A 22,884-nucleotide genomic window follows, 5' to 3' on the forward strand; every position below is an offset into this window, starting at 1 on the left:
TCAGGTGGATGGATGGGGTGGTTACGTGCTTAAGGAAAAGTTTAGGATGATTAAGGCGGCCCTGAAAGAGTGGCATTCAACTCATGTTCAGAATCTCCCAAGTCGTATCGAGACTTTGAAGGTCAAGCTCTCTACCCTAGACGAGAAGGGGGAGGAAGAGGATCTTTCTGAGGAGGAGTTAGCCGAGCTTCACGGGGTTTCGTTTGATCTTCATTCGCTTTGTAAGTTGCATGCCAGTATTAGTTGGCAACAATCTCGCACGTTGTGGCTCAAGGAAGGAGATGCTAATTCAAAGTATTTTCATTCAGTTTTGACGAGCCGTCGTCGCAGGAATGCTTTGTCCGTTATTCAGGTTGATGGTGTTACTTTGGAGGGGGTGATCCCTATTAGGCAGGCTGTGTTTTCACATTTTGAATCACACTTTAAGGCTCCTATTGTGGAGAGGCCTGGGGTTGACGACCTTCAATTTAAGAGATTGAATCAGGTGGAGATTGGTGGGTTGACCAAACCTTTTACGGAGGCAGAAGTGAAAGAAGCTGTGTGGGATTGCGATAGTTATAAAAGTTCAGGCCCTGATGGAATTAATTTTGGTTTTATTAAAGATTTCTGGGTTGAGCTTCGGGGCGATGTTATGCATTTTATTTGCCATTTCCATCGGAATGGCAGGCTGACTAAAGGTATTAACTCCACTTTCATTGCTCTGATACCCAAAACGGATAGTCCCCAAAGGTTGAATGACTTTCGGCCCATTTCGCTTGTGGGAAGCCTCTATAAAATTCTGGCGAAGGTCCTAGCGAATAGGTTGCGCCATGTGATTGGTAGTGTAATCTCTGAGTCCCAGACCGCATTCGTGAAAAACAGACAAATCCTTGATGGTATTCTTATTGCAAATGAGGTGGTGGATGAGGCGCGGAAAGCTAATAAAGATCTTATGTTGTTCAAGGTTGATTTTGAGAAAGCTTATGATTCGGTGGATTGGGGGTATCTGGATGCCGTCATGGGGAGAATGTCTTTTCCAACTTTGTGGCGGAAGTGGATCAGAGAGTGTGTTTGTACGGCTACAGCATCTGTGTTAGTCAACGGTAGTCCGACTGATGAATTTCCTCTTCAGCGTGGTCTCAGGCAAGGTGATCCGCTTTCTCCTTTCCTTTTTCTTTTGGCGGCAGAGGGCCTTAACGTGCTCATGGAGGCTATGGTAGCACGTAATTTATTTACGGGTTATAGTATCGGTGGCCAGGGGTCAATCACGGTGTCGCATCTTCAGTTTGCTGATGATACTCTCTTGATGGGGGTTAAAAGTTGGGCTAATGTTCGGGCTTTGCGGGCTGTTTTAGTACTTTTTGAGACTATGTCAGGCTTGAAGGTTAATTTTAATAAAAGTATGTTGGTTGGCGTGAATATCCCTGATTCTTGGTTAGGCGAAGCTGCGTCTGCGTTGTGTTGTAAAGTGGGAAAGATTCCTTTCCTTTATCTGGGTCTTCAGATTGGGGGTGATCCACGGCGTTTGGTTTTTTGGGAACCGGTGTTGACTCGTATAAAGAATAGATTGTCTGGGTGGAAGAGCCGCTTTTTGTCTTTTGGTGGTCGTCTGGTTCTGTTAAAGTCTGTCTTGACCTCTTTACCTGTCTATGCTCTTTCCTTCTTCAAAGCTCCCTCAGGTATTATTTCCTCTATTGAGTCTCTTTTCATTAAATTTTTTTGGGGGGGTTGTGAGGATTCTAGGAAAATCTCTTGGGTCAGTTGGAAATCTATTTGTTTGCGTAAGGAGTTTGGAGGTTTGGGGTTAGACAGTTGCGTGAGTTTAACCTGGCCCTGCTGGGTAAGTGGTGCTAGAGGATGCTGGTGGACAGGGAGGGGTTGTGGTTTAGGGTGTTGGCGGCTAGGTATGGGGTGGAGGGTGGTCGACTACGGGTTGGAGGTAGGAGAGGATCGGTGTGGTGGAGGGAGATAGCGCGGATTAGGGAGGGTGAGGGTGAGTTAGGAGGCAGTTGGTTTGGGGAGCATGTTGTGAGGCGGGTGGGGGACGGGTCAGATACTTTTTTCTGGACCGATCCCTGGCTGGATGGTTTTTCGTTGCGGGAGCGATTTGGGCGCCTATTTGAGTTGGCGGAGACCAAATCGCGTACGGTGGCAGAGATGTTTACTCTAGGTTGGGGGGAAAATGGGGAGGCGTGGGAGTGGCGGAGGCGGTTGAGGGCGTGGGAGGAGGAGATGTTGGGGGAGTGTCAGTCTTAACTTCTTGACATTTTTTTGCAGGATCAGACCATTGATAGGTGGCAGTGGAGCCCAGACCCTGACTTAGGCTATACTGTCGGGGGTGCTTATCAGCTTTTGACTTCTCATGCCTCAGTTACTTTGGATGATGCGGAAAACCTTGTATGGCACTCTCAGGTCCCTTTGAAGGTTTCCATATTTGCGTGGCGTTTATTGCGTGACAGGTTGCCTACGAGAGTAAACCTGGTCACTCGGGGAGTTTTGTCTTCTACAGCTGGCACGTGTGTTTTTGGATGTGGAGCGGCCGAATTGGCCCATCATTTATTTCTCTCATGTAGTTTTGCTGGATCTCTTTGGGACTTAGTTCGCGCGTGGATTGGTATCTCTTTGGTGGATTTCACTTCTTTGCGTGATCATTTTGTCCAGTTTACAGCCTCAGCAGGTGGATCTCGAGCGCGTCGGTCTTTTTTGCAGCTTATTTGGCTTACTTGTGTTTGGGTGATATGGACAGAGAGAAATCATCGTTTATTCAAAGGCTCAACAGACACACCTCATCTTTTGTTGGATAAGATCAAGCTTTTCTCATTTCGGTGGTTGAAGACAACGAGTATCACGTTAACTTCAAACTATCATAGCTGGTGGTCTGATCCATTGTTGTGTTTGGGCCTTGTATGATTTGATTATGATTGTATCTTATTGACTTTTTGTAAACTGGTATAGTCTTCCTTGGTACGTCTTGTGCTGGGGAGGCTGTTTATGTTAATATATCTCATTTTGGCTTCTTCAAAAAAAAAATTAATTTAAAGAAATGTTAAATGTCCCAAAACAGAGTTCAGATACGCTTCATTAGCTTATCCTCCATTAACTTCCATTACATTGTTCAGATCGTGACACATGGATAAAAATTTATCAATGGTCCAGATTTAAAATGTAAGGAAAAGTAATAAAAGAAAAAAAGAAACAAGTAAATTGCATAAATTTCCCTCTTGCTTGCAATACATTGCTCTTGATCTTCTTCCTTGTTGCTGCAACACCGTCATCTCCTCACACAAATCACTCTCCATCCCAACGTCGTCGTCTTCCCATCTCATTGTCAATACTAACACACTTGCTCACGTTGTTGTCACCCTTCTCTATCCGTTCAACCGTCGTCGCCGTCATTTTCGCTATTTTCAGTTTTAAAATATCTCTGTTCTTCCGACCACCCAGCATCACTGTTGCTACTATTTTTGGCCAAAGTATTATTGGTTTTTAAAACTATAACTTTTTGTTCTTGTTGATGTTGTTATTGTTTTGATACATTAATTAGTTGGGAATGTGTATTATTGTTGTTATTATAATATTATTGCTTTTCAAGGTATTATTGTTATTATTATACTATGAATTTTATGTTGTAATAGTCCAGAACACAATTGAAAAGGGGGAAGTGGTGGTGAGACACCGCGGCGGTAGCGGCGAGGAAGAAGAGGTCTTGTCGGCGATCGTTAGTGAGAGACACTATGATAGAGAGATGGAGATGCGGCGTAGAGATTGAGAGGTGTTTTGTTGTGACGGATAAGAGGAAAATTGAGAGAGAGAAGTAAGATGAGGTTGTTGCGAAAGGAATAAGAAGAATATGATTTTCCAATCTAATCTAAACCAGTGGGGCGACGGCGTTGGAACAGAGAGAGATTTGACGGCGGCCAGTTGTGAGAAGATGTCGAGTAGTGTTGTAGCAACAAGGAAGAAGATGAAGAACGATATATTGCAAGGAAGAGAGAAGTTTACACAGTATCAAGAAGAGAGAACATTTTAAATTTGGAGCATTGATAAATTTTTATCATGTGTCACGATCTAAACAAGGTAATAGAAGCTAATGGAGGATAAGCTAATGGAGCATATCTGAACTCCCCAAAACAATGATTAAAGAACAAAAGTCGTAATAGTACATTTAATGTCTTGAATTTTAATTAAAATGTTTGTTCCGGTCATGTGAGCATAACTTAATTAATAGAGATATCATATTATATATGCAAGAGTCTGAGTTCGAACTCATACATTCGACTTATTTATCTTTAATTTAAATAAAATTTATAACCACTAACTACTTAATAAAAAATATTTGTTTTTGTTTCATTTATATTTTCTTAATCATTACTCGGATGACATATTAATTTATATTATAAATTAACTATATATTAACTATAGCCCCGTTGTTTTAAAAAAAAAACTATAGCCCCGGTTATAAAAGTCATGGTTGTTGATAATGCCTAAAAAAAAAGTCACATAGTAAGTTTGATAAGCAATAAAATAAAAATAGATAAATCGTCCGGCATTACGCGTTCTCACTATAATTTTTAAATAGTAAATTTTAAGTGTCTCTTTGACTAGTTATTTTGATTTTTAAATGTGATTTTTTAAGTTATCCTCAAATTTATTTTTCTCAATCAATTTAATCTAAAAATAAAAATAAAAGTTCTTAAAAAAATACAAATAAAATAAAATACTCGCTCATTGTGTATTACTATTTTTTTTATCTTATACTCATATAGCGTACTGCAATACTAATAGAGTCTTTGCACAAAATAAAAAAAAAAAAAAAGGGACATAGACGACTGATGGCTTACATTTTCAGAAGTGCATTGTGAGACAAACGAAAGGGGTAAAAATGATGGTGCCTAGCAAAAGAAGAGGTTAGAACCAGCTCCATCGGCTAGAGGGACATGGACTCTTCAGGAGGCTCGGGTTTAATAATAGAATCTAATATATTAGTTCCACCACAAATCGATTTCGCCGGTTAGATTGGATTAATGAAAAAAGTGTATTCAATTCAACCATTTACATGATCTCCCCTAACCTAAGACTGTCCTCTTTTCCAAATGAACAGATGAACACTCGAACCGAACTCGCTCATCCTTTTTTTGGGCATAGGGACGCGAGAACTTAATCAACCGCAATTTTAGAAAATTTGCCTCCACTCCAGCAAGACAAGATAAAGACTAACATCTCAGGCATACCATAAAGAAGAAGAGACTAATAATACCTAATCAATACATATTATTATTTTCTATATATATATATATATACTTCATCTACAAAAAAGATACTCATATGACTTAAATATTTCTTTATGTAACTAATTTTGGTGGCTCTGTGTTTGGCATGATCAAGGCTGATTGGAAAATATCAATAGCCAACTGATCATATATATATGTACTAGTCCCACACTCGTGCGATGCACGGGTGTTATGCGATATTTTATATTATAATAATGTTGAATTCACTTCTTTCAATCACATGCGTAATAGGGAATGGATTCTCTCAAGTGTGATTTACACTTGAGAGAATAAAGTGTAATCTAACATCATCTAAATTCATTTTCTCTAAATTTTTATATGTTTCTCTCTCTTGATCAATGGTAACAAACCACACTTTATTCTCTCAAGTGTAAATTACACTTGAGAGAATCCATTCCCTGCGTAATAACATCTAAAACAATTAAATTTAAAATAGAGACATATTATCTAGATTAAAATATCAATCAATATATGAGATTTAAATTAAAACGAAAGCTAATAATCATTACCAACTATTTTTTTCTTCTTCAGTTGAATTCAAAATATCTTGGAATGACATAAAATCAAAATGGTTCAATGGAATGTGTGGAGCATCGATCTTGGTAAATGTAGTAGTGTGCGATGCACGGACATTATGCGTTGTTTTATAATGAAGCGTCAAAAAATTATTTGTATAAATAGTAAATTAATAATTGAAACAATAGATATTATCAAAATAATATAGCAATAAAACTTAATTAAAAATATTAACAATATGAATTATATTTGTAATTGCATTTCAAACAATTTATTTGTAGTGTTTTGTAAATATCATGCAAAGTCCCACTATAGAAATATCACAAATTAGACAATAAGAATGCTAAGGAAAAAAAAAGTTGAATATTAAAAGGGAAAGAAATGAAGAAATATGATGAGAAAGAGGGTTGGGTAGAAGGGTTATACAATGACTATGATAAAGTGTTAAAATAGAATAAAGAGCATCAAAATCTATATATACTTGCAAAATCAACAATATAGTCTCACTCGTTAAATACAAAGAAAAAGAAAGATACAATAAAATCATAAAATTTCATAAACATATCATTCTTCTACAACACTAATAACCCTTCCAAATAGAAATTTCACATGCCCATATATGTATGAGGAGGGATATAAGACATATATATATATATTATATAAAATAAGACATATATATTATAAAATAATTAATTCACAAAACCGTTTTTATTATAGTGGGAATGTTATAATCAAAAGGCTTGACACTAAAAAAACATTAAAAGAGGTGATTGTTTCACTTATTATCTAACTCTTGATTTTTCCACAAAAAAATGATCTAAAGGCTATGATTGATTGATACAATTAGGGTTAGGATTAGTGATATGAGAACTATCTATGATTTATATATATATATATATATATATATATATATATATATATATATATATATATACACACAGGTTGATCTCTATGAGGCTTCAACGACCATCACCTCTTTTTTCTAATCCTAATTATAATAGTTTCAACACTTCCTTTTTTCCACTGCATATTACGAAAAATGGCTTCTCTTAACAATTTTACAAACCTTGCTTTAGATTTGTTGACATTCTCGCTACTTGATACTCTTCGCAAGTCTATCATTCGTCCTTGAAAAGACATAAACGCATACAAAAATTTGAAGCATTACTTTTATGCTCATTAGATTATCACTCCTCAAATTTTCATCATTTTGATTGTTTTTTTTCTTTTTTCGAATAAGATTGCTTTGTTGTGTGTGCTTCAATTTGCTTTTGTAACACTCCAAAAAAATGGTTTAATTACATGTTTATTTTTACTCACTCACAAAATCAGTCTCCCTATTTTAAAATCACTCGGTTTTAGTCTTGCTATCAGATTTTTATACTTGAAAGTAGTTATTTAATAGTATATTTTAAATGACATGAGATACAACTTGATGGTATAAATTCATCAGGTGGATTAATTATTTATAATTCATTAATTAATTTATAGATATGAATAATTTGTGAAATTTAAAACGAAGTTTTTGATGAATTTTCTTATAATTTTATGATTTTTTTTATCATTTAATATCACCACGTTGTATGTCACATCATTTAAAATATGTTAAATAACTATAACTATTTTTAATAGCAAAAAATATAACAGATGCACCAAAATTGGGTGATTTTCAAATAAGATGATCAATTTTATGAGTGAATGAGAATAAAAGATCAAAACAGTAGTTAAGAAGAAAAAAAAACTTTTATACAGAGTTTGAATTTTTGCCTCCAAAATTTATATTTATAATTCACTTTTATATAAATACATCAAAATACTAATCACTTGAAATTTAATTTAATTTTAATCAAAACCAAAAATACCAATTACTTGAAATTTAATTTATTTTTAATCAAAACCAATCACTTAAAAATGAAGTTTTGTCACTCCAAAATCTACTCTCTAGTAGCTCTATGTTTTCCTCTGTTTTCATTCTTTAGTATGCATGCATATTGTTGATGATGACATTAATTTACATGATGGAACAAGAAGGGTCATTCCTTATTTGATACACAGGGTAATGAGGTACACTATAATTATAAGGCCATGCCACAATTGCTTCTACTTTAGTTTCATCTTTTTTTTCTTCTTTCTTTTCCTCTGGCTTTCCCACATCACCAACACTCACCAATTCTGCATGACAAAATCTCTTTCTTAGCAGAGATGTCAGTCTAACTGAGTCCACCCCTTCTCCAGTTACTTCTATTTGATCCTTGTTATCTCCTTGTATAGTTGCTCCTTCCACTCCTGAATATTAATTTTTGCACATTAATATTTTTGTTTTTTGATAAGCTTTGCACATTAATATTAGTTAAGTGGTATTTTTTTTAATATAGTATATAAATATGAGTCATGTTAAACAGTGTACCCGATGCACTTGTTAAGCATACCCAAGATAAAAATAAAACATAAAGTTAATGTTGATAAAAATAATTTTTTACACTTTCAATGCATTGAATGTACGAGTTTCAAGACAAAATTTTCTTATTTATGTGCTTATTCAGTCCACCGGATGCACTATTTAACATTTTCCTATAAATATAAATTTAAATCAGAGTGAATTTTCATTATCACCTGAGACTCCAACTGCAATCTTCATGGCTCTGGACCTTGATTTTTGGTCGTTCAAAGACATCTTGATCACTATCTTTTGCTGCACATATTTTACGATCAAACATATATATATTAATTACTTGATGGAAAATACACATATATACATATAACAAATTCTCTATCGTGTAAGTGGAATCCTAGCCATTGATTTACTAATATTTATAATTGATCAAACATAATTGAATGTGAGAATTACCACGACACACTCTCTAGTGAAAACCTCACCGTAGAGAATAAGTTCCCACACGTATTTAACTAGCTAGTTAGCGGAGTTAAAATTATAAATTAATTACCTTGGTCATGATGGATATGAGAAAGATCTATGTATAAATAAATGGACTTATAATAATAGCTGTAAAAAGAAGTGGATTAGCAAGAAGAGAGGTTTATGTTTAGTGTAATAGGAAAGTGTTTAATGAAGTACTAATATGCATTTAACGTATTTATAAGGCATCATTTTCTTTGTTGTGGAATAAAATCAAACGCGTGGTTATTGAAGACTTTGATTTTACGGGTGTGTACCATATAGTTTTCTTCGTCTTTTTATAGTTTTATTATAATACGCAAAAAAAAAACTATGTATAAAAATGTGACGTATTGTTTTCTTTGGGTCAACCCTTTGATATTTGTTTTAGTTACAGGAAATTTCTCAGTCATTTTATATTCAAGCTAATTGGAAAATAACATTCTTTGTTCTAGAAAAGTCCTAACATAGTGTCATGGTGGTTAGAGTCCACCCATACAAATTAAATAAGAAAACTTAGAAAAGTATAGTATACGAGTCAAAAATAAACGTATAGTCTCAGTAATCTTATTTTCTTTTCTTTAGTTTTTTTATAATTAAACTGTGACTTTTTTTTTTTCCTATTTGCAATACATAAACCGTTTGAACAAAAAATTAATTTTTTTATTTATTTACAATGAGTTGGAGGTCGAACTCATAACCTATAACGTACTAACCAAATCTCTGGTCACTAAAAAAAATTATTTTCAGTGGTTCATGTAAAAATATTTGAAACATTTGGTGGACCAAATTTGTTGGACTTATTCTTGATGGACCTATTCTTCAGCAAAATTAGTTTTTAATTAATAGTTGTTTTTTTCTCTTGTTTAGTTAATAAAAGACCTATTCTTCAGGTCCTTATTTTGTGGTTAGTTAGACTGCTAGTGGGAAACGTGACTTTCATTTTGTAAAGGCTATTTAAGCCATGCTTTTCTTTGCATAAGATTAGACAAGTGATTTCATCTATCAGCAAATATATTGAGTTTATATTTTAGTGTGTGAACACAAGTTTTAACAAATTGGTATCAGAGCTTCATCACTGAGGCCTGATCCAGAGAGTGAGAAAAATGTCTAATGAAGGACAAAACTTGTTGAGTATTCCTAAGTTTGATGGGGATTACGATCATTGGAGTATGCTGATGGAGAATTTACTTCATTCCAAGGAGTGGTGGCATCTAATTGATCCCGGATACGTCGAGTTGGACGCAAGGGTAGTGGAGAATGATGCAGAGAAGAAGGAAAGAGCAGATTTGAAACTAAAAGATATGAAAGTCAAAAATTATCTATTTGCAGCCATAGATAAGACCATTCTGAAGACAATCCTGCAGAAAGACACATCTGCACAACTTTGGGAATCAATGAGAAGGAAATATCAAGGAAGTAAGAGGGTACAAAGAGCCCAATTGCAAGCTCTCAGAAGAGAATTTGAAATCCTGGAAATGAAAGAAGGAGAAACCATTGTCGAATATTTCTCCAGAGTCATGACGGTGGCAAACAACATGCGCAACAATGGAGAGGCAATGCAAGACATTCAAATTGTGGAGAAAATTCTGCGGACTCTCACCGAGAGGTTTAATTACATAGTTGTCTCGATAGAGGAATCAAAAGACATAAACTGCCTCTCAGTCGATGAACTTCAAAGCTCACTCATCGTCCATGAACAAAAGTTACGAAGAAGGATCAATGAGGAAGAGCAGGTGCTTAAAGTGACTCAAGAAGAGAGAAGCGAAAGAGGAAGAGGCAGAAGCACGTTTGGAGGATATCGAGGACGGGGTCGAGGGAGATCATCACCAGCTTACAAAGCAGCAATAGAGTGCTTCAAGTGTCACAAAAAGGGACACTTCCAGTACGAATGTCCAGATTGGGAAAGAGAGGCCAACTTTGTTGAATTAGAGCATGAAGATGAGTTGTTACTCATGGCATATGTTGAAGAAAAGAAAGAAACAAGAGAAGAAATATGGTTCTTGGACTCTGGATGCAGCAATCACATGAGTGGAAATAAAAAGTGGTTTACAGACCTGAATGAGGACTTCAAGCAAACAGTGAAATTGGGAAATGATAGTCGTATTGCAGTGACAGGAATAGGAAGTGTGCGATTATGGGTAAATGGCATTGTTCAGGTAATTACCAATATTTATTATATTCCTGAACTAAAGAATAATTTGTTAAGTATTGGGCAATTACAAGAAAAGGGGCTCACTGTATTAATTCAGAATGGCACCTGCAAGGTGTTACATCCTAGTAGAGGACCAATCATGCATTCAGATATGAGTGGAAATAGAATGTTCTATTTCTTGGCGAAGATGGTGTCAACTCTACCTAAATGTATGCAAGTCGAAGCCGATGATGAATCACGACTATGGCATTCACGGTTTGGACATCTCAACTACAAGGGACTCAGAACTCTTGCATATCGAGGAATGGTTGAAGGGCTGCCTACTGTGAAAACTCCACAAAAGTTGTGCACACATTGTCTCGTAGGGAAGCAGCATCGAGATCCCATTCCTAAAAGAAATCTCTGGAGAGCAACACACAAATTGCAGCTTGTTCACTCAGACATTTGTGGTCCTATTAGCCCAATTTCCAACAGCAATAAGAGGTATGTCCTAAGTTTTATTGATGACTTTACATGTAAAACTTGGATATATTTTTTGAATCAGAAATCAGAAGCATTGGAGGCCTTCAAAGGATTCAAAACATGGACTGAAAAGGAGGCTGGAACAAGCATCAAATGCTTGAGAACGGATAGAGGAGGCGAGTATAACTCGAAGGAGTTTACAGAATTTTGTAGCACTCATGGGATCAATCGACAACTAACAGCAGCATACACTCCCCAACAAAATGGTGTTGCTGAGCGGAAGAACCGGACGATCATGAATATGGTGCGCTCCATGTTGTCAGAGAAACAAATGCCGAAGGAATTCTGGGCTGAAGCTGCAAATTGGTCGATTCACATTCTTAATAGATGTCCAACAACAGCTCTTGAAAACATGACCCCACAAGAAGCATGGACTGGCTGCAAACCAAGAGTGGATCACTTCCGAATATTCGGTTGTCTTGCTCATGTACATGTTCCAGATCAGAAAAGAATAAAGCTAGATGACAAAAGCAAAACACACATTTTTCTTGGTGTGAGCAAGGAGTCCAAAGCATACAAACTCTTTGATCCTATTACCAAGAAAATAACAATCAGCAGAGATGTAAAATTTGAAGAAAATGCATGTTGGAAATGGAAACAAAGCAAAGGAGAAGTACAATCAGATGTGCTGGACTTGGAAGACAAAAATTCAGATGCCAACAAAGAGTTAGAGTTAGAAGAAGACTCTGATTCTAACAATACAAGTAACACAATCTCGCAAACAGGAGGAAATTCTTCCACAACTTCATCAGGTGGAAGCGAGCCAAACTCGCCTACAGGCAGATTTCGAAGAGCTCCTGGATGGATGTCAGATTACACACCCGGAGAAGGACTTTCAGAGGAGGAAGAAGAAGCAATGATGAGGATAACAGAAGAAGATCCAGTCACATACAATGAAGCTGCGAAAGAAAAAAAAATGGAGAGATGCGATGGCTAAAGAGATTGACTCGATAGAGAAAAATGGCACGTGGAGACTTACAACCTTACCAAGTGGAGTCAAAGCTATTGGAGTTAAATGGATTTTTAAAACCAAGCTTAATGAGCATGGTAATGTAGAGAAGTACAAAGCTAGGTTGGTGGCCAAAGGATATGCGCAACAATATGGGATTGACTACACAGAGGTGTTTGCTCCGGTGGCACGTCTTGATACAATAAGACTTATCCTGGCAACTGCAGCTCAAAACAAGTGGGAAGTATACCAGTTAGATGTCAAGAGTGCATTTCTTCAAGGAGAACTCAAGGAAGAGGTGTATGTACAACAACCTACCGACTTTGAGAAGAAGGGAGAAGAAGATAAAGTATATAAGCTAAATAAAGCTTTATACGATCTGAAACAGGCTCCGCGAGCATGGTACAGTCGCATAGAATCCTACTTCATTCGAGAGGGCTTCGAAAGGTGTGCTTCTGAACATACACTCTTTACAAAAGAAAAGGAGGGAGATTTGGGAAAGATGAGCTATTTTCTTGGCATGGAAATTATACAGAATTCAAAGGGAATATTTATGTGTTAAAGAAAGTATGCGAGAGAAGTGCTGGCAAGGTTTGGCATGTCTGATAGCAAACCAGTTGGAAATCCTATTGTAGCAGGCACAAGGCTTTCCAAGGATGAGAAGGGAACCAAGATCGACTCAACCATGTTCAAGCAAGTTGTTGGCAGCTTGATGTACTTGACAGCAACAAGACCAGATATTATGTTTGGAGTGAGTTTGATTAGCAGATATATGTCATCTCCAACTGAGGAGCATTGGTGTGCAGCAAAGAGGATATTAAGATACATCAATGGCACAATTGAAATGGGAATTCTTTACAAAGGAGAAAGCATCACAGAATTGGTGGCATACACGGACAGTGACTTTGCAGGATATCTTAATGACAGAAAAAGTACTTCTGGTTTTGCATTTCTTCTTGCAGGAGGTGCAGTTTCTTGGGCATCAAAGAAGCAGCCTGTAGTTACATTATCTACCACTGAAGCTGAGTATATTGCAGCGGCTTCTTGCGCATGTCAATACATTTGGCTTACAAGGTTACTCGAAAAACTTGGGCATAAAGGAGAAGAAGGCAGCATAATGTACTGTGATAACAGTTCAACGATACAATTGTCAAAGCATTCTGTGTTCCATGGCAAGAGTAAACACATAGATGTGAAGTTCCATTTTTTGAGAGATTTAGTAAATGAAGGAACTGTGAAATTGAAGTATTGTAATACCCAGAATCAAGTTGCAGATATTATGACAAAGCCATTGAAGAAAGAACAATTTATCAAGCTACGAGAGATGTTGGGGCTGATGTCTGCAATGGAAGTAAGCTGACTTACTTACTGTATTCAGCTTAAAGGAGAGATTGTTGGACTTATTCTTGATGGACCTATTCTTCAGCAAAATTAGTTTTTAATTAATAGTTGTTTTTTTCTCTCTGTTTAGTTAATAAAAGACCTATTCTTCAGGTCCTTATTTTGTGGTTAGTTAGACTGCTAGTGGGAAACGTGACTTTCATTTTGTAAAGGCTATTTAAGCCATGCTTTTCTTTGCATAAGATTAGACAAGTGATTTCATCTATCAGCAAATATATTGAGTTTATATTTTAGTGTGTGAACACAAGTTTTAACAAAATTTTCCCGAAATTTTGACTGCTATAAGGGAACGATAGAAGTGGTGTAAGAGTTCAATTGATTTCTTTTTCCCCTCAGGATGTTAATAGTCCAAATGTTTAATTGGTTTTCACTAATTTTAAGTTTTCTATTTTTTTAGTGAATCACATTTATTTGGGATTTTTTTTTACACAATTTATGGGAATTCTTTTATATTTTTATAAACAGAGAATGATTTTAATATATTAATTTTTTTAATTATTATATAACATATGTCATACAATCTAAGCTTACCATTTTTTCATTAGAGTTTATTTTTTTATTAGAGTTTTTTGACTTATACAAAAAATATTAATATTAATTATATATGTACTAAAAAAATTGGTGCACTAAAAAGTTGTGCCATGTGCCACCGTTTCTCCTGAACCCCTACATAGAGCTGAATAAGAGTAAGATATCATACAAATAATATAAGTATTTATAATATGGACATTCGATAATAAAGATGATAACATTATTCATTTTTTATTTTTTTTTTTATACATACACATGAATAGTACACGGGATAAGCAGTGTTTGTTTATCGTAATAAAAATCATATTTTTAGTAAAATAACCTTTAACTTGTTTTGATACAATAAGTTAGTCTTAGCAGCTTTTGTAGTTTTTTTAAAATTATTTTTAGATTTAGTTTTTTTTTTTTTAAAAAATCTGTAACAAACAAATGCAATATTTCTAAAAGCGATTATTTTTATAAAAACTGTGATTTTTCTCTAAAAAAAGTTGTGACAAATGACCTCTCAATTGCGGATTTGAAATTCGACTTCTACATGTAAAATACGATATTTATTAACTGAGTTATGAGTTAAGGTTAAGAGAATGAAAACTCTATTATTATCATGTTCTATTCAAAATTATATGCCAACTGAATGAAAACTCCAATAATTTAGAGTTTAACAGGAAGTTAAATTCGACGGTTAAGTAAAATTTGGTAAAAATTATTTCCTAGAAATCAAACTCAAATTCTTTCGAACAATTCATCTTAGAACGAGCTAATTAATCATTTGAGTCCTCTACTTCAATTTATTAAACATCACTTCATATTTATTAAGAAAATCAAAATACAATTAATTGACGGTAAATTCTAATATGGACCACTTCATCAAGTGGTCCACGGTGGACCAGACACAAATAACATTATAACGAATACGAATTTTACAAAATCTACCATTTGATTGAAAGTTTAGATCATATAGATCATCTATAGAAAAATTGAAAACTATTTGATATATTATTGAGACACATCAAGATTAACGGTTTATTAAATAACGTAAATCTTTGATGATGAGTTTTAATAACACATCAAATAATTTTCAAAAAAATTTAAAAAATTTAAAAAAATTTATGGATGATCTATACGATATAAACTTTAAATCAAATATTAAATTTTGTAAAATTCATATTCGATATATCACTTGTCAACGGTGAACCACTATAGTAACATTAACCTTAATTTACAGCACTATGGAAAGACGTAAAATCAATTTTCATTAGTTACTGTAAAATCAATTTTCATTAGTTATTGAAAAAATAAAAGAAAAAATCACACAAATAAGTAAAAAAAAAAAATCTTAAAATTGCATGAAATTCTAGTGACCAGCAATGAGTTAGTATCCCTCTATTTCCAATTCTTTCCATTTCCTTCATTATTATATAGTTTTGGGAATATAAATGCAAAAATATGACATCAAGTGGGTCCAAATGTCATTTATACACCCCAAAATATTTAAAAACTTTGATAATGAAAGAAATGGAAAACATAAGAAATGGAGAGGATCTCAACTCACCAGCTATTTCGCAAATAAATAAATAGAGTTCTGAAGCAGGTTTTGAATGGGGGGCAACTGTGCGACGTCGGAGAAGAAGATGTTATTCGCCGGAGATTGAAGCTCCATCTATGTTCTGAGCTGTAGCTACCTACATTGTTCTCGTTACGATTATTATTATTATTATTATTATTATTATTATTATTATTATTATTATTATTATTATTATTATTATTATTATTATTATTATTATTATTATAATTATTGTTATTTATTTATTATTGTTGTTGTTGTGATCAGAAATCGCTGGAAGATGAGGAGGTTGAAATGCCTGACTTCAATGAGAAGTGGTTGCTGATTCAGATTCAGGTGAAGAAGATACTGTTTCTGAAGATGATGAGGTACTCTCTGAAGTTTGCATAGAATGTTTTGTGTTGCCATGTGTTAGTTTATGCTTTGCTTTATCTTGTTTGTTTCGGTCATTGCTAAATTATTTCATCTTTTATGTTTAGAGTAAATAGTCAAATTAGTTTTTTCAAAGATATAATGGAAATTTTATGCCTCAAGTTCGCAAATGTGCGTTTGTTTAGTTAAATCAGCCCCTCATGATTTGAGTACTACACTACTACTAACTAGACTGGTGGAACACATTAGGACTCTTCATATTCAGTGATGACGCTGTAATTTCCATTATTTAAGGACTAATGTTGTATTGTATCCGAAGGATATGTGCAGTGCAACCGTAAACATATCCTTGGAGAGAATCAACAAATTGATAACTGTTGCAGGCATCTGCAGCAAAGCTAAGCCAAGATTTTCATTGCAATCAGTGACACATAAATATGGGCACATTGGCTCTTCTTTCTCTAATATTGATAGTGGAATTAGATTTAGACGCTGAGCCTTCAGAAACCGAAGCTCTTCTGTATGAATTTAGTCTTCCCCTAATGGCTGTTCTTTTTGACAACTTCCAAGATAAGACTGATCTGGTGGAAGGTGATCTGTTGTTTTTGCACCTCTATTTTCCAGTATCCACATGAAAATCAAAGAAAAGGAAAAACAGTGCAGCCTTTTCAGAAGAAAAGGAAAAATACTGTTATTTAATGTTCAATTGAAAATTGATGGAAGGTGATCTGTTGTTTTTGCAGAATTTTCTCTTACAAGCTAAAGAAATGGGATTTTATGGCAGTAAAGGTGGTCAAAGAACCATTATCTTCAATCCAAGAGTTTGCGACAATGTTGACCTTGAAGTGGGGAGCTTAATCCGCATTCACCCTCCATGGTAAGATTGTTACGTTTGCATTTTTTTGTACAAGTTTACTTGGTCGAAGTTTAATTGTTCTATAACTTAGATATTTTAATATCTATTCCTTACTGCGGGCTCTCAACTTGCTGTCAATTGCAAGTGTTTTTGTTTCTTGATCCCTTTTGGTGTTGGTTATTGAACAGGAAGTTCAAGTGGTAAATGATACTATTATCTTGTGTTCTTATTTCTCTGAAATTTCATCCCCATTTTGATTAATGCGGAGAGCAGACCATGAACGTGTAATGTTCATTTTTGTTTCTTACAAACCAAGGAAAGTCGTGCAAGCCTCCGTTTGTAGTGAATAGAATACCAAATTGGGGATATTCCCACATAAAATAATAAAATAATAAACAAGAACAGCAAATTAGTGTACCTTCTTACTTTGACTCATGAGTTAAGGTCACCTTTGAATTAATGTAAGGGAAATTTTAGGGTTCTTTTATTTAATTTTTTTTCCTTCTCAACTAGTGTTTCATTGTGACCGTGGAAAATTAACAAATCACACTCACATTGACATGCGAATTCATTCACATACCGCCACGACTCACCGTCTTTACACCACTTCCATAAAAAAAGTTAACATTACAATTATGCAAAAATAATTTCTAACTTTTAATACAATATTTTGTTGTAACAATTTTTTTGTTATTGTTTATTAGTTTTCTTCTCATTTAAAAGAAATAATAAAATTGTAGTAGTATGTATAGAAAGTAATTAATTGGAAATTTTGTTTGTTGTTGCTAACAATTCTCCAAAATTCGCAATTGGTTTTCACTTGTTCAGTTTTCTTAAATAATAAATATAACACCATTTATATTTGTCTGTTATATCCACCATCAATGATTCATCTCCAGGTTTAGTGACCAAATTATGTAGCTTTATTTCTTTCCTCTCATTCTTCTTCTTGCTCTTTATACTTGGTATCATTAAAGGTTCATTTCTTCTTTTCACTTTTGTATTTTTGTTTTCATGCTCTTGGTTGGTTAGACTTAAATACATATATTAAATGTGTCATGTGTGTAAGAGGGTCCTTCAACAAAAAAGATAAAAATATATTGGAAAAATCAATGGTTGAAGTTGTAATACTTTAAAATGTTGATTTTATAAAGTATTACGGAGTATTTTCATGCTTATATACTCTTTAATACATAATTTGATAAAGAAATGTTCATGGCAGGTGCATTGATAGGTCCAATTGCATTTGCCATTTTGGCTGTTGGAAATTCAGCTGTTATCATTGGACTTTGGACTGCACATGTTATATGGACATACTATTGTGTGGCAAGGTTGTAGTTTATGTTCTAATTCAATCTCAATCTTCAATCGTTGGCCTTTGACAACAGAACAAAGAGGTTTGGACTGGTCTTCAAAGTTGTGGTGCTGATATGTTTGCCTGTTCCTTTGTTACTTTGGCCAGTAGTGTTGGTAGCTTTTTAATTTTTATGTGGAATTGGATACAGCTTTTTTGCTCCTCTTCTTGCAACTTTTGAGGCTGTTGAAGAAAATGTTGAAGACAAATTTTATCATTGCTTCATTGTAAGTTATTATTTATGCTTAAGTATCCTTATGTAAGTTATTAATATTTGTGCTCATGTATCCTTATGCTTGATAATTGCTATCCTGACTTGACTATGTGATTTAGGCCTTGCTTAGATACAATTTAATTAAGCGCTTCTCATAGAATAAGTGCTTATCATATAAGTTATTTCAATATAAGCTAGAAGTTGTTGTCATATGCTATTATAGATAACTTATGGAATAAGCTGAAAATAGTTTATGGACACAGCATATTGTTTCCATAAGCTCTTCCGAACAGTTTCACGGATGCTTATGTCGGTAGGTAAGCTCAAATAAGCTTGATCCAAATAGGTCCATAGTTAATTAATTAATTATCTTAAAAGCAGAATGCAGGAAGCTTTAATGCAACTTAATAATGATTCCAGGATGGTTGTTGGTCAGCAATTGAAACAAGCTGCACAGTGGTTCAAGATGTCACAGACTTTTGCTTTTACTCCTATTTTTCATACATGGATAAACTAAGAAAAAATTTAATCCCTCAAGAAAAGCCATTTGATATCAGGTAAGTTGTTCCCTCCAATTTAAGTTTGACAGTTTGAGTTTGAAAATATAATCTTGTGGACTAGTAGTTTAGATAATTTTTAATTGTTCTCTAGATTATCAAATTGAGATTCAAATCGTGAATCATAAGACCTTTTTTTGTGAATTGTGAATCAAATCTTGTTATGAATCTTAACTCATAAGATACATTGCCAATAATAATATGTCATTTTTAAGTAAAAAAACAAGCGACATAAAAAAACTATAAGCTGATATATTATATACGAGCCTCATAATAATTCAAGATTCAAGTAATTATCGAATGTCAATAGAAAAGTGGTTGGTTATACAAAACTGACAAAAAAAAAGTAGTTTTCTTTTCTTGAGGGGTTAAATTTTAGGTAGTGCTTTCTCAGAACGAATCATGATTCATGTCCAAATAGATACACACTAAACATAGTATTAATTAGGTTCAAATAGATACACACTAAACATACTAATAACCATGGTTATCTTAGTTAGATTGTTACTATTACCATGTTGCTTGTTGGATATCTTGGTTGGAGTTCCCTTCGATTTGGTTTTAATCACATCTATTTCTATATGTAAGAGCCCTTACATGCTGTTTAGAGCATGGAAGATACTGTTAGAAGATTTAATTGGAAGAAAGTGACCTTTCCTAGAAACTGAATGTGTCCCATTTGCCGGCCTTGCCATCATCCTCTGGCCTTTGGCTGTTCTAGGAGCTGTATTAGCAGCTACCATTATCAGCCCTTTCATTAAATTCCGAAGGATATGTGCAACCGTAAACATATATATTTTTATCTGCAAGTTTAACTGAAAATCATCTTGAAGATGATGACATAGTGGAATTAGATTGATACATTGAGCCTTCTGAAACCGAAGATCTTCCGCCTGAATTTAATCTTCCCATAATGGCTGATCTTTTTGACAACCTCTAAGTTAAGACATGTGTTTACTTCTTCTCTGTATAAGATCTTTCCACCTCTAATTTCCAGTATCCGCATGAAAAAGAAAAAAAAGAAGGAAAAACAGCGCAGTTTTTTCAGAAGAATAGTAGGTCCCACTTGCCAGAGACAGTTGTTAACAGTGAAGACTCCCCTGAACCTGTGGATAGCGGATCATCAAGTGACAATGAGGTATTACTTCTCTATGGTTGCTCATATACTTAATTAGTTTATTGTCATATCTTGCTTCAAATAACTATGGACCAGAGAGAGAATGAGGAGTAAAGCATCCTTTTGCTCCTTCTGTTTTAGCTCATACTTTAGTGGAACCCCCCCCATCCCTGATAGTAAAACTTTTGCCTTTACTCTGTCTGCCCTTACATTGTTGTCCAAGTAAAACACCATTTAAGACTTCTATATTGTATAGACAATCATTAATTGTAGGTTTCTTTTTTCTTTTCATTTTTTGGGGTTGGGAGGTTGCATAAAGCTGATTTTACATTTGTTTACAGACATGGACCCAAATGTTTGATGTACAAAGAAAAATAATTTCAGGTGAGTTTGGCTGTGTTGATGTAAATATCATTTCAAGATACCTGGACGGAAAGCTGATTGTTTGTCATTGCTCATTTAGCAAGTATACCGAGGTGAAGTTTTAAAAATCAACCGATTCAATTTCCATAGGTCATTTGATTATTTGATATGCTTGTTATTGCCCTGAAACTATATATAGGCTTGGAGAATGGAGACTTGTGATGGTCTCTCACTCTTGTAAACTCTAGTATTTTCTGTTATTCCATTTGATTTAGGGAAGTGTATTGCAATGAGATTTTAAAAGTTTATTTATGATAAAACAAATGTATAGTTTCGATCAAGATCTTTAACACGCGAAGAGTAATAATAAAGTGTTAACTCGCAAGTTGTGAGAATGATTATTTTATTAAAATATCAATAATATACAAGCTCGTTTGGATAATAATCAACGAGAGATGGATTAATAATAGAAGCATCATAAACTTGAAAATCAAATCCACTGCAATTCTGCTGGTAGATAGAAGCTGGACTAGTTTCTTCCTCAGAATCAGTTTGATAAAAATTAAATGGAGCTGCATTAACTTCAGGAGGAATGAAATTGTTGGGCTGGTGAGGAAAATTTGTGGGTATGAAACTGTTGGGAACAACATGAGGAGTAGAAGCATCATAAGCTTGAAAATCAAATCCACTGCAATTCTGCTGGTAGATAGAAGCTGAACTAGTTTCCTCCTCAGAATCAGTTTGATAAAAATTAAATGGAGCTGCATTAACTTCAGGAGGAATGAAATTGTTGGGCTGATGAGTAAAATTTGTTGGGATGAAATTGTTGGGAACAACATGAGGAGTAGAAGCATCATAAGCTTGAAAATCAAATTCTGAAGATCCATTTGAAATCTTGGTTTCTCTTTTTGTTTCTGCAGTTCTGTTCTGTTTTTTTTGTTTCTTTGTATCTCCTCTCTTCAATTTCTCTCTATATTTCTGCAAGTCAAATTACAAATTAAATGCAACTGTCATTATTGGTGTTATTGTAAATTTTGGTTATAACATGAACTATGTATCATGAAAGTGAAAGAAAGAAAACATACCTGTAAGTGACTAGCTACATGCTCTCTTGTCAACCCAGGCACATTCATCCTTGCAAGAATTTTATTGGGTTGTGCCTCTAAAAAAATTAACAAAGAAAGAAATTAATAAAACAATTTTCACAATTAGCAGCAAATATAATAACAATAACTGTTTATATTTTTTTTTTGTCAAAAAAATATTTAAATAGTAAATATCAAAGAAAAAAAAGAAGAATTGGTAAAGAATTATACTATCGGCATTGAGTTCCATTATAGCACTAGCAAACTTTCTCTTCAACTCTTGTGTCCATTTAACACGTGTCTTTGTTGACGATTCAGGTTTGTCATTATTCTTTTCTACACTCTTTTGTTCCACACTAGTGTTGATCACTCCTATTTTTGGATCAATTAAAGGCAATTTTGAATCATATATCTCCCCTTTTTTCAGACTGACTTCAACCCCAAATTTTAGGTTTTTATTTTCATTCCACATTTTTCTTGCAACATGTTGCCACATGTTCATAATTAGATTATCAGTCAAAGGTTTGATCCAATAATCACACGCTCCATCTTCAATAGCCTTCATCACAACACTTCTTGAGTCATCCGCACTCATCACTGCATGTCACATAAAAATAACAATGCCACATTAATTATTGATTAACAAAGTGATATAATTAGAAGAAAAAAAAGTACAGTTAATTATAAATTTGTACTTACTAATAACAGGAATATCAATTTGTTGCCTAACATATTGCAAAAATTCATATGAATTCACATTGGGCATTATAGCTTCAATTAGTAGCAAATCAAAATTATCCTTTTTTTCCATCAAAAGATTCAAAGCATCCGAAACATTGGAGCATGTCCTGACTAAAAAAAAAATAAAGAAAAGAAAAAGACAACATTAAGAAAACACAGAAGTAACAAAAAGTTTGAGACTTAGTTAACCTAAATTACTAATTTAGAAAGGAACAAAATAACACAATAAGAAATTTATAGATTACTAACCTGTGTAATAGAATTGACTGCATACTTTCTCAATAGAATTGAGAAGATTGATATCATGATCAATCACAAGAACCCTAATCTTGGTTGAAAATTGTTGAGAAAACAACTCTCGTATAGAAGAAAAAGAAGAAAAAGAAGAAAGTGACATCGCAAGAAGAAAAAGAAGAATCAG

The 22,884-nt window shown here is 34.1% G+C and overlaps 2 protein-coding genes and 1 long non-coding RNA gene across 7 annotated transcripts; 1 reads left to right on the forward strand and 2 right to left on the reverse strand.

Moving 5' to 3' along the window:
* Nucleotides 1–7,530: 7,530 nt before the first annotated feature.
* On the reverse strand, nucleotides 7,531–8,855 carry LOC123908968 (heavy metal-associated isoprenylated plant protein 16-like). The gene is made up of 3 exons (XM_045959724.1): nucleotides 8,732–8,855; nucleotides 8,400–8,478; nucleotides 7,531–8,072 (listed from the first exon to the last, which is right to left on the reverse strand). The coding sequence occupies exons 1-3, from the start codon at nucleotides 8,738–8,740 to the stop codon at nucleotides 7,798–7,800; spliced, it is 363 nt and encodes a 120-aa protein (XP_045815680.1). The 5' UTR covers nucleotides 8,741–8,855; the 3' UTR covers nucleotides 7,531–7,797.
* Nucleotides 8,856–15,806: 6,951 nt separating this feature from the next.
* On the forward strand, nucleotides 15,807–21,424 carry LOC123908959. Of its 5 annotated transcripts, XR_006809788.1 has the most exons (9): nucleotides 15,834–15,914; nucleotides 16,072–16,172; nucleotides 16,496–16,767; nucleotides 16,920–17,053; nucleotides 18,255–18,613; nucleotides 19,021–19,157; nucleotides 20,155–20,295; nucleotides 20,659–20,750; nucleotides 21,225–21,424. It is a non-coding gene; the product is annotated as an uncharacterized LOC123908959 (long non-coding RNA). The 5 variants fall into 5 exon arrangements; XR_006809785.1 differs by lacking the exon at nucleotides 21,225–21,424 and having other exon boundaries at nucleotides 15,807–15,914; nucleotides 16,072–16,767; nucleotides 18,255–18,429; nucleotides 18,538–18,613; nucleotides 20,659–20,916; XR_006809786.1 differs by lacking the exon at nucleotides 21,225–21,424 and having other exon boundaries at nucleotides 20,616–20,916.
* Nucleotides 21,425–21,505: 81 nt separating this feature from the next.
* Nucleotides 21,506–22,860, reverse strand: LOC123905377 (two-component response regulator ARR2-like). The gene is made up of 5 exons (XM_045954980.1): nucleotides 22,713–22,860; nucleotides 22,422–22,574; nucleotides 21,954–22,319; nucleotides 21,723–21,799; nucleotides 21,506–21,607 (listed from the first exon to the last, which is right to left on the reverse strand). The coding sequence occupies exons 1-5, from the start codon at nucleotides 22,858–22,860 to the stop codon at nucleotides 21,506–21,508; spliced, it is 846 nt and encodes a 281-aa protein (XP_045810936.1).
* Nucleotides 22,861–22,884: the final 24 nt, after the last annotated feature.

The sequence above is a fragment of the Trifolium pratense genome, linkage group LG2, assembly GCF_020283565.1.
Source record: "Trifolium pratense cultivar HEN17-A07 linkage group LG2, ARS_RC_1.1, whole genome shotgun sequence".
NCBI classification, from domain to species: domain Eukaryota; kingdom Viridiplantae; phylum Streptophyta; class Magnoliopsida; order Fabales; family Fabaceae; genus Trifolium; species Trifolium pratense.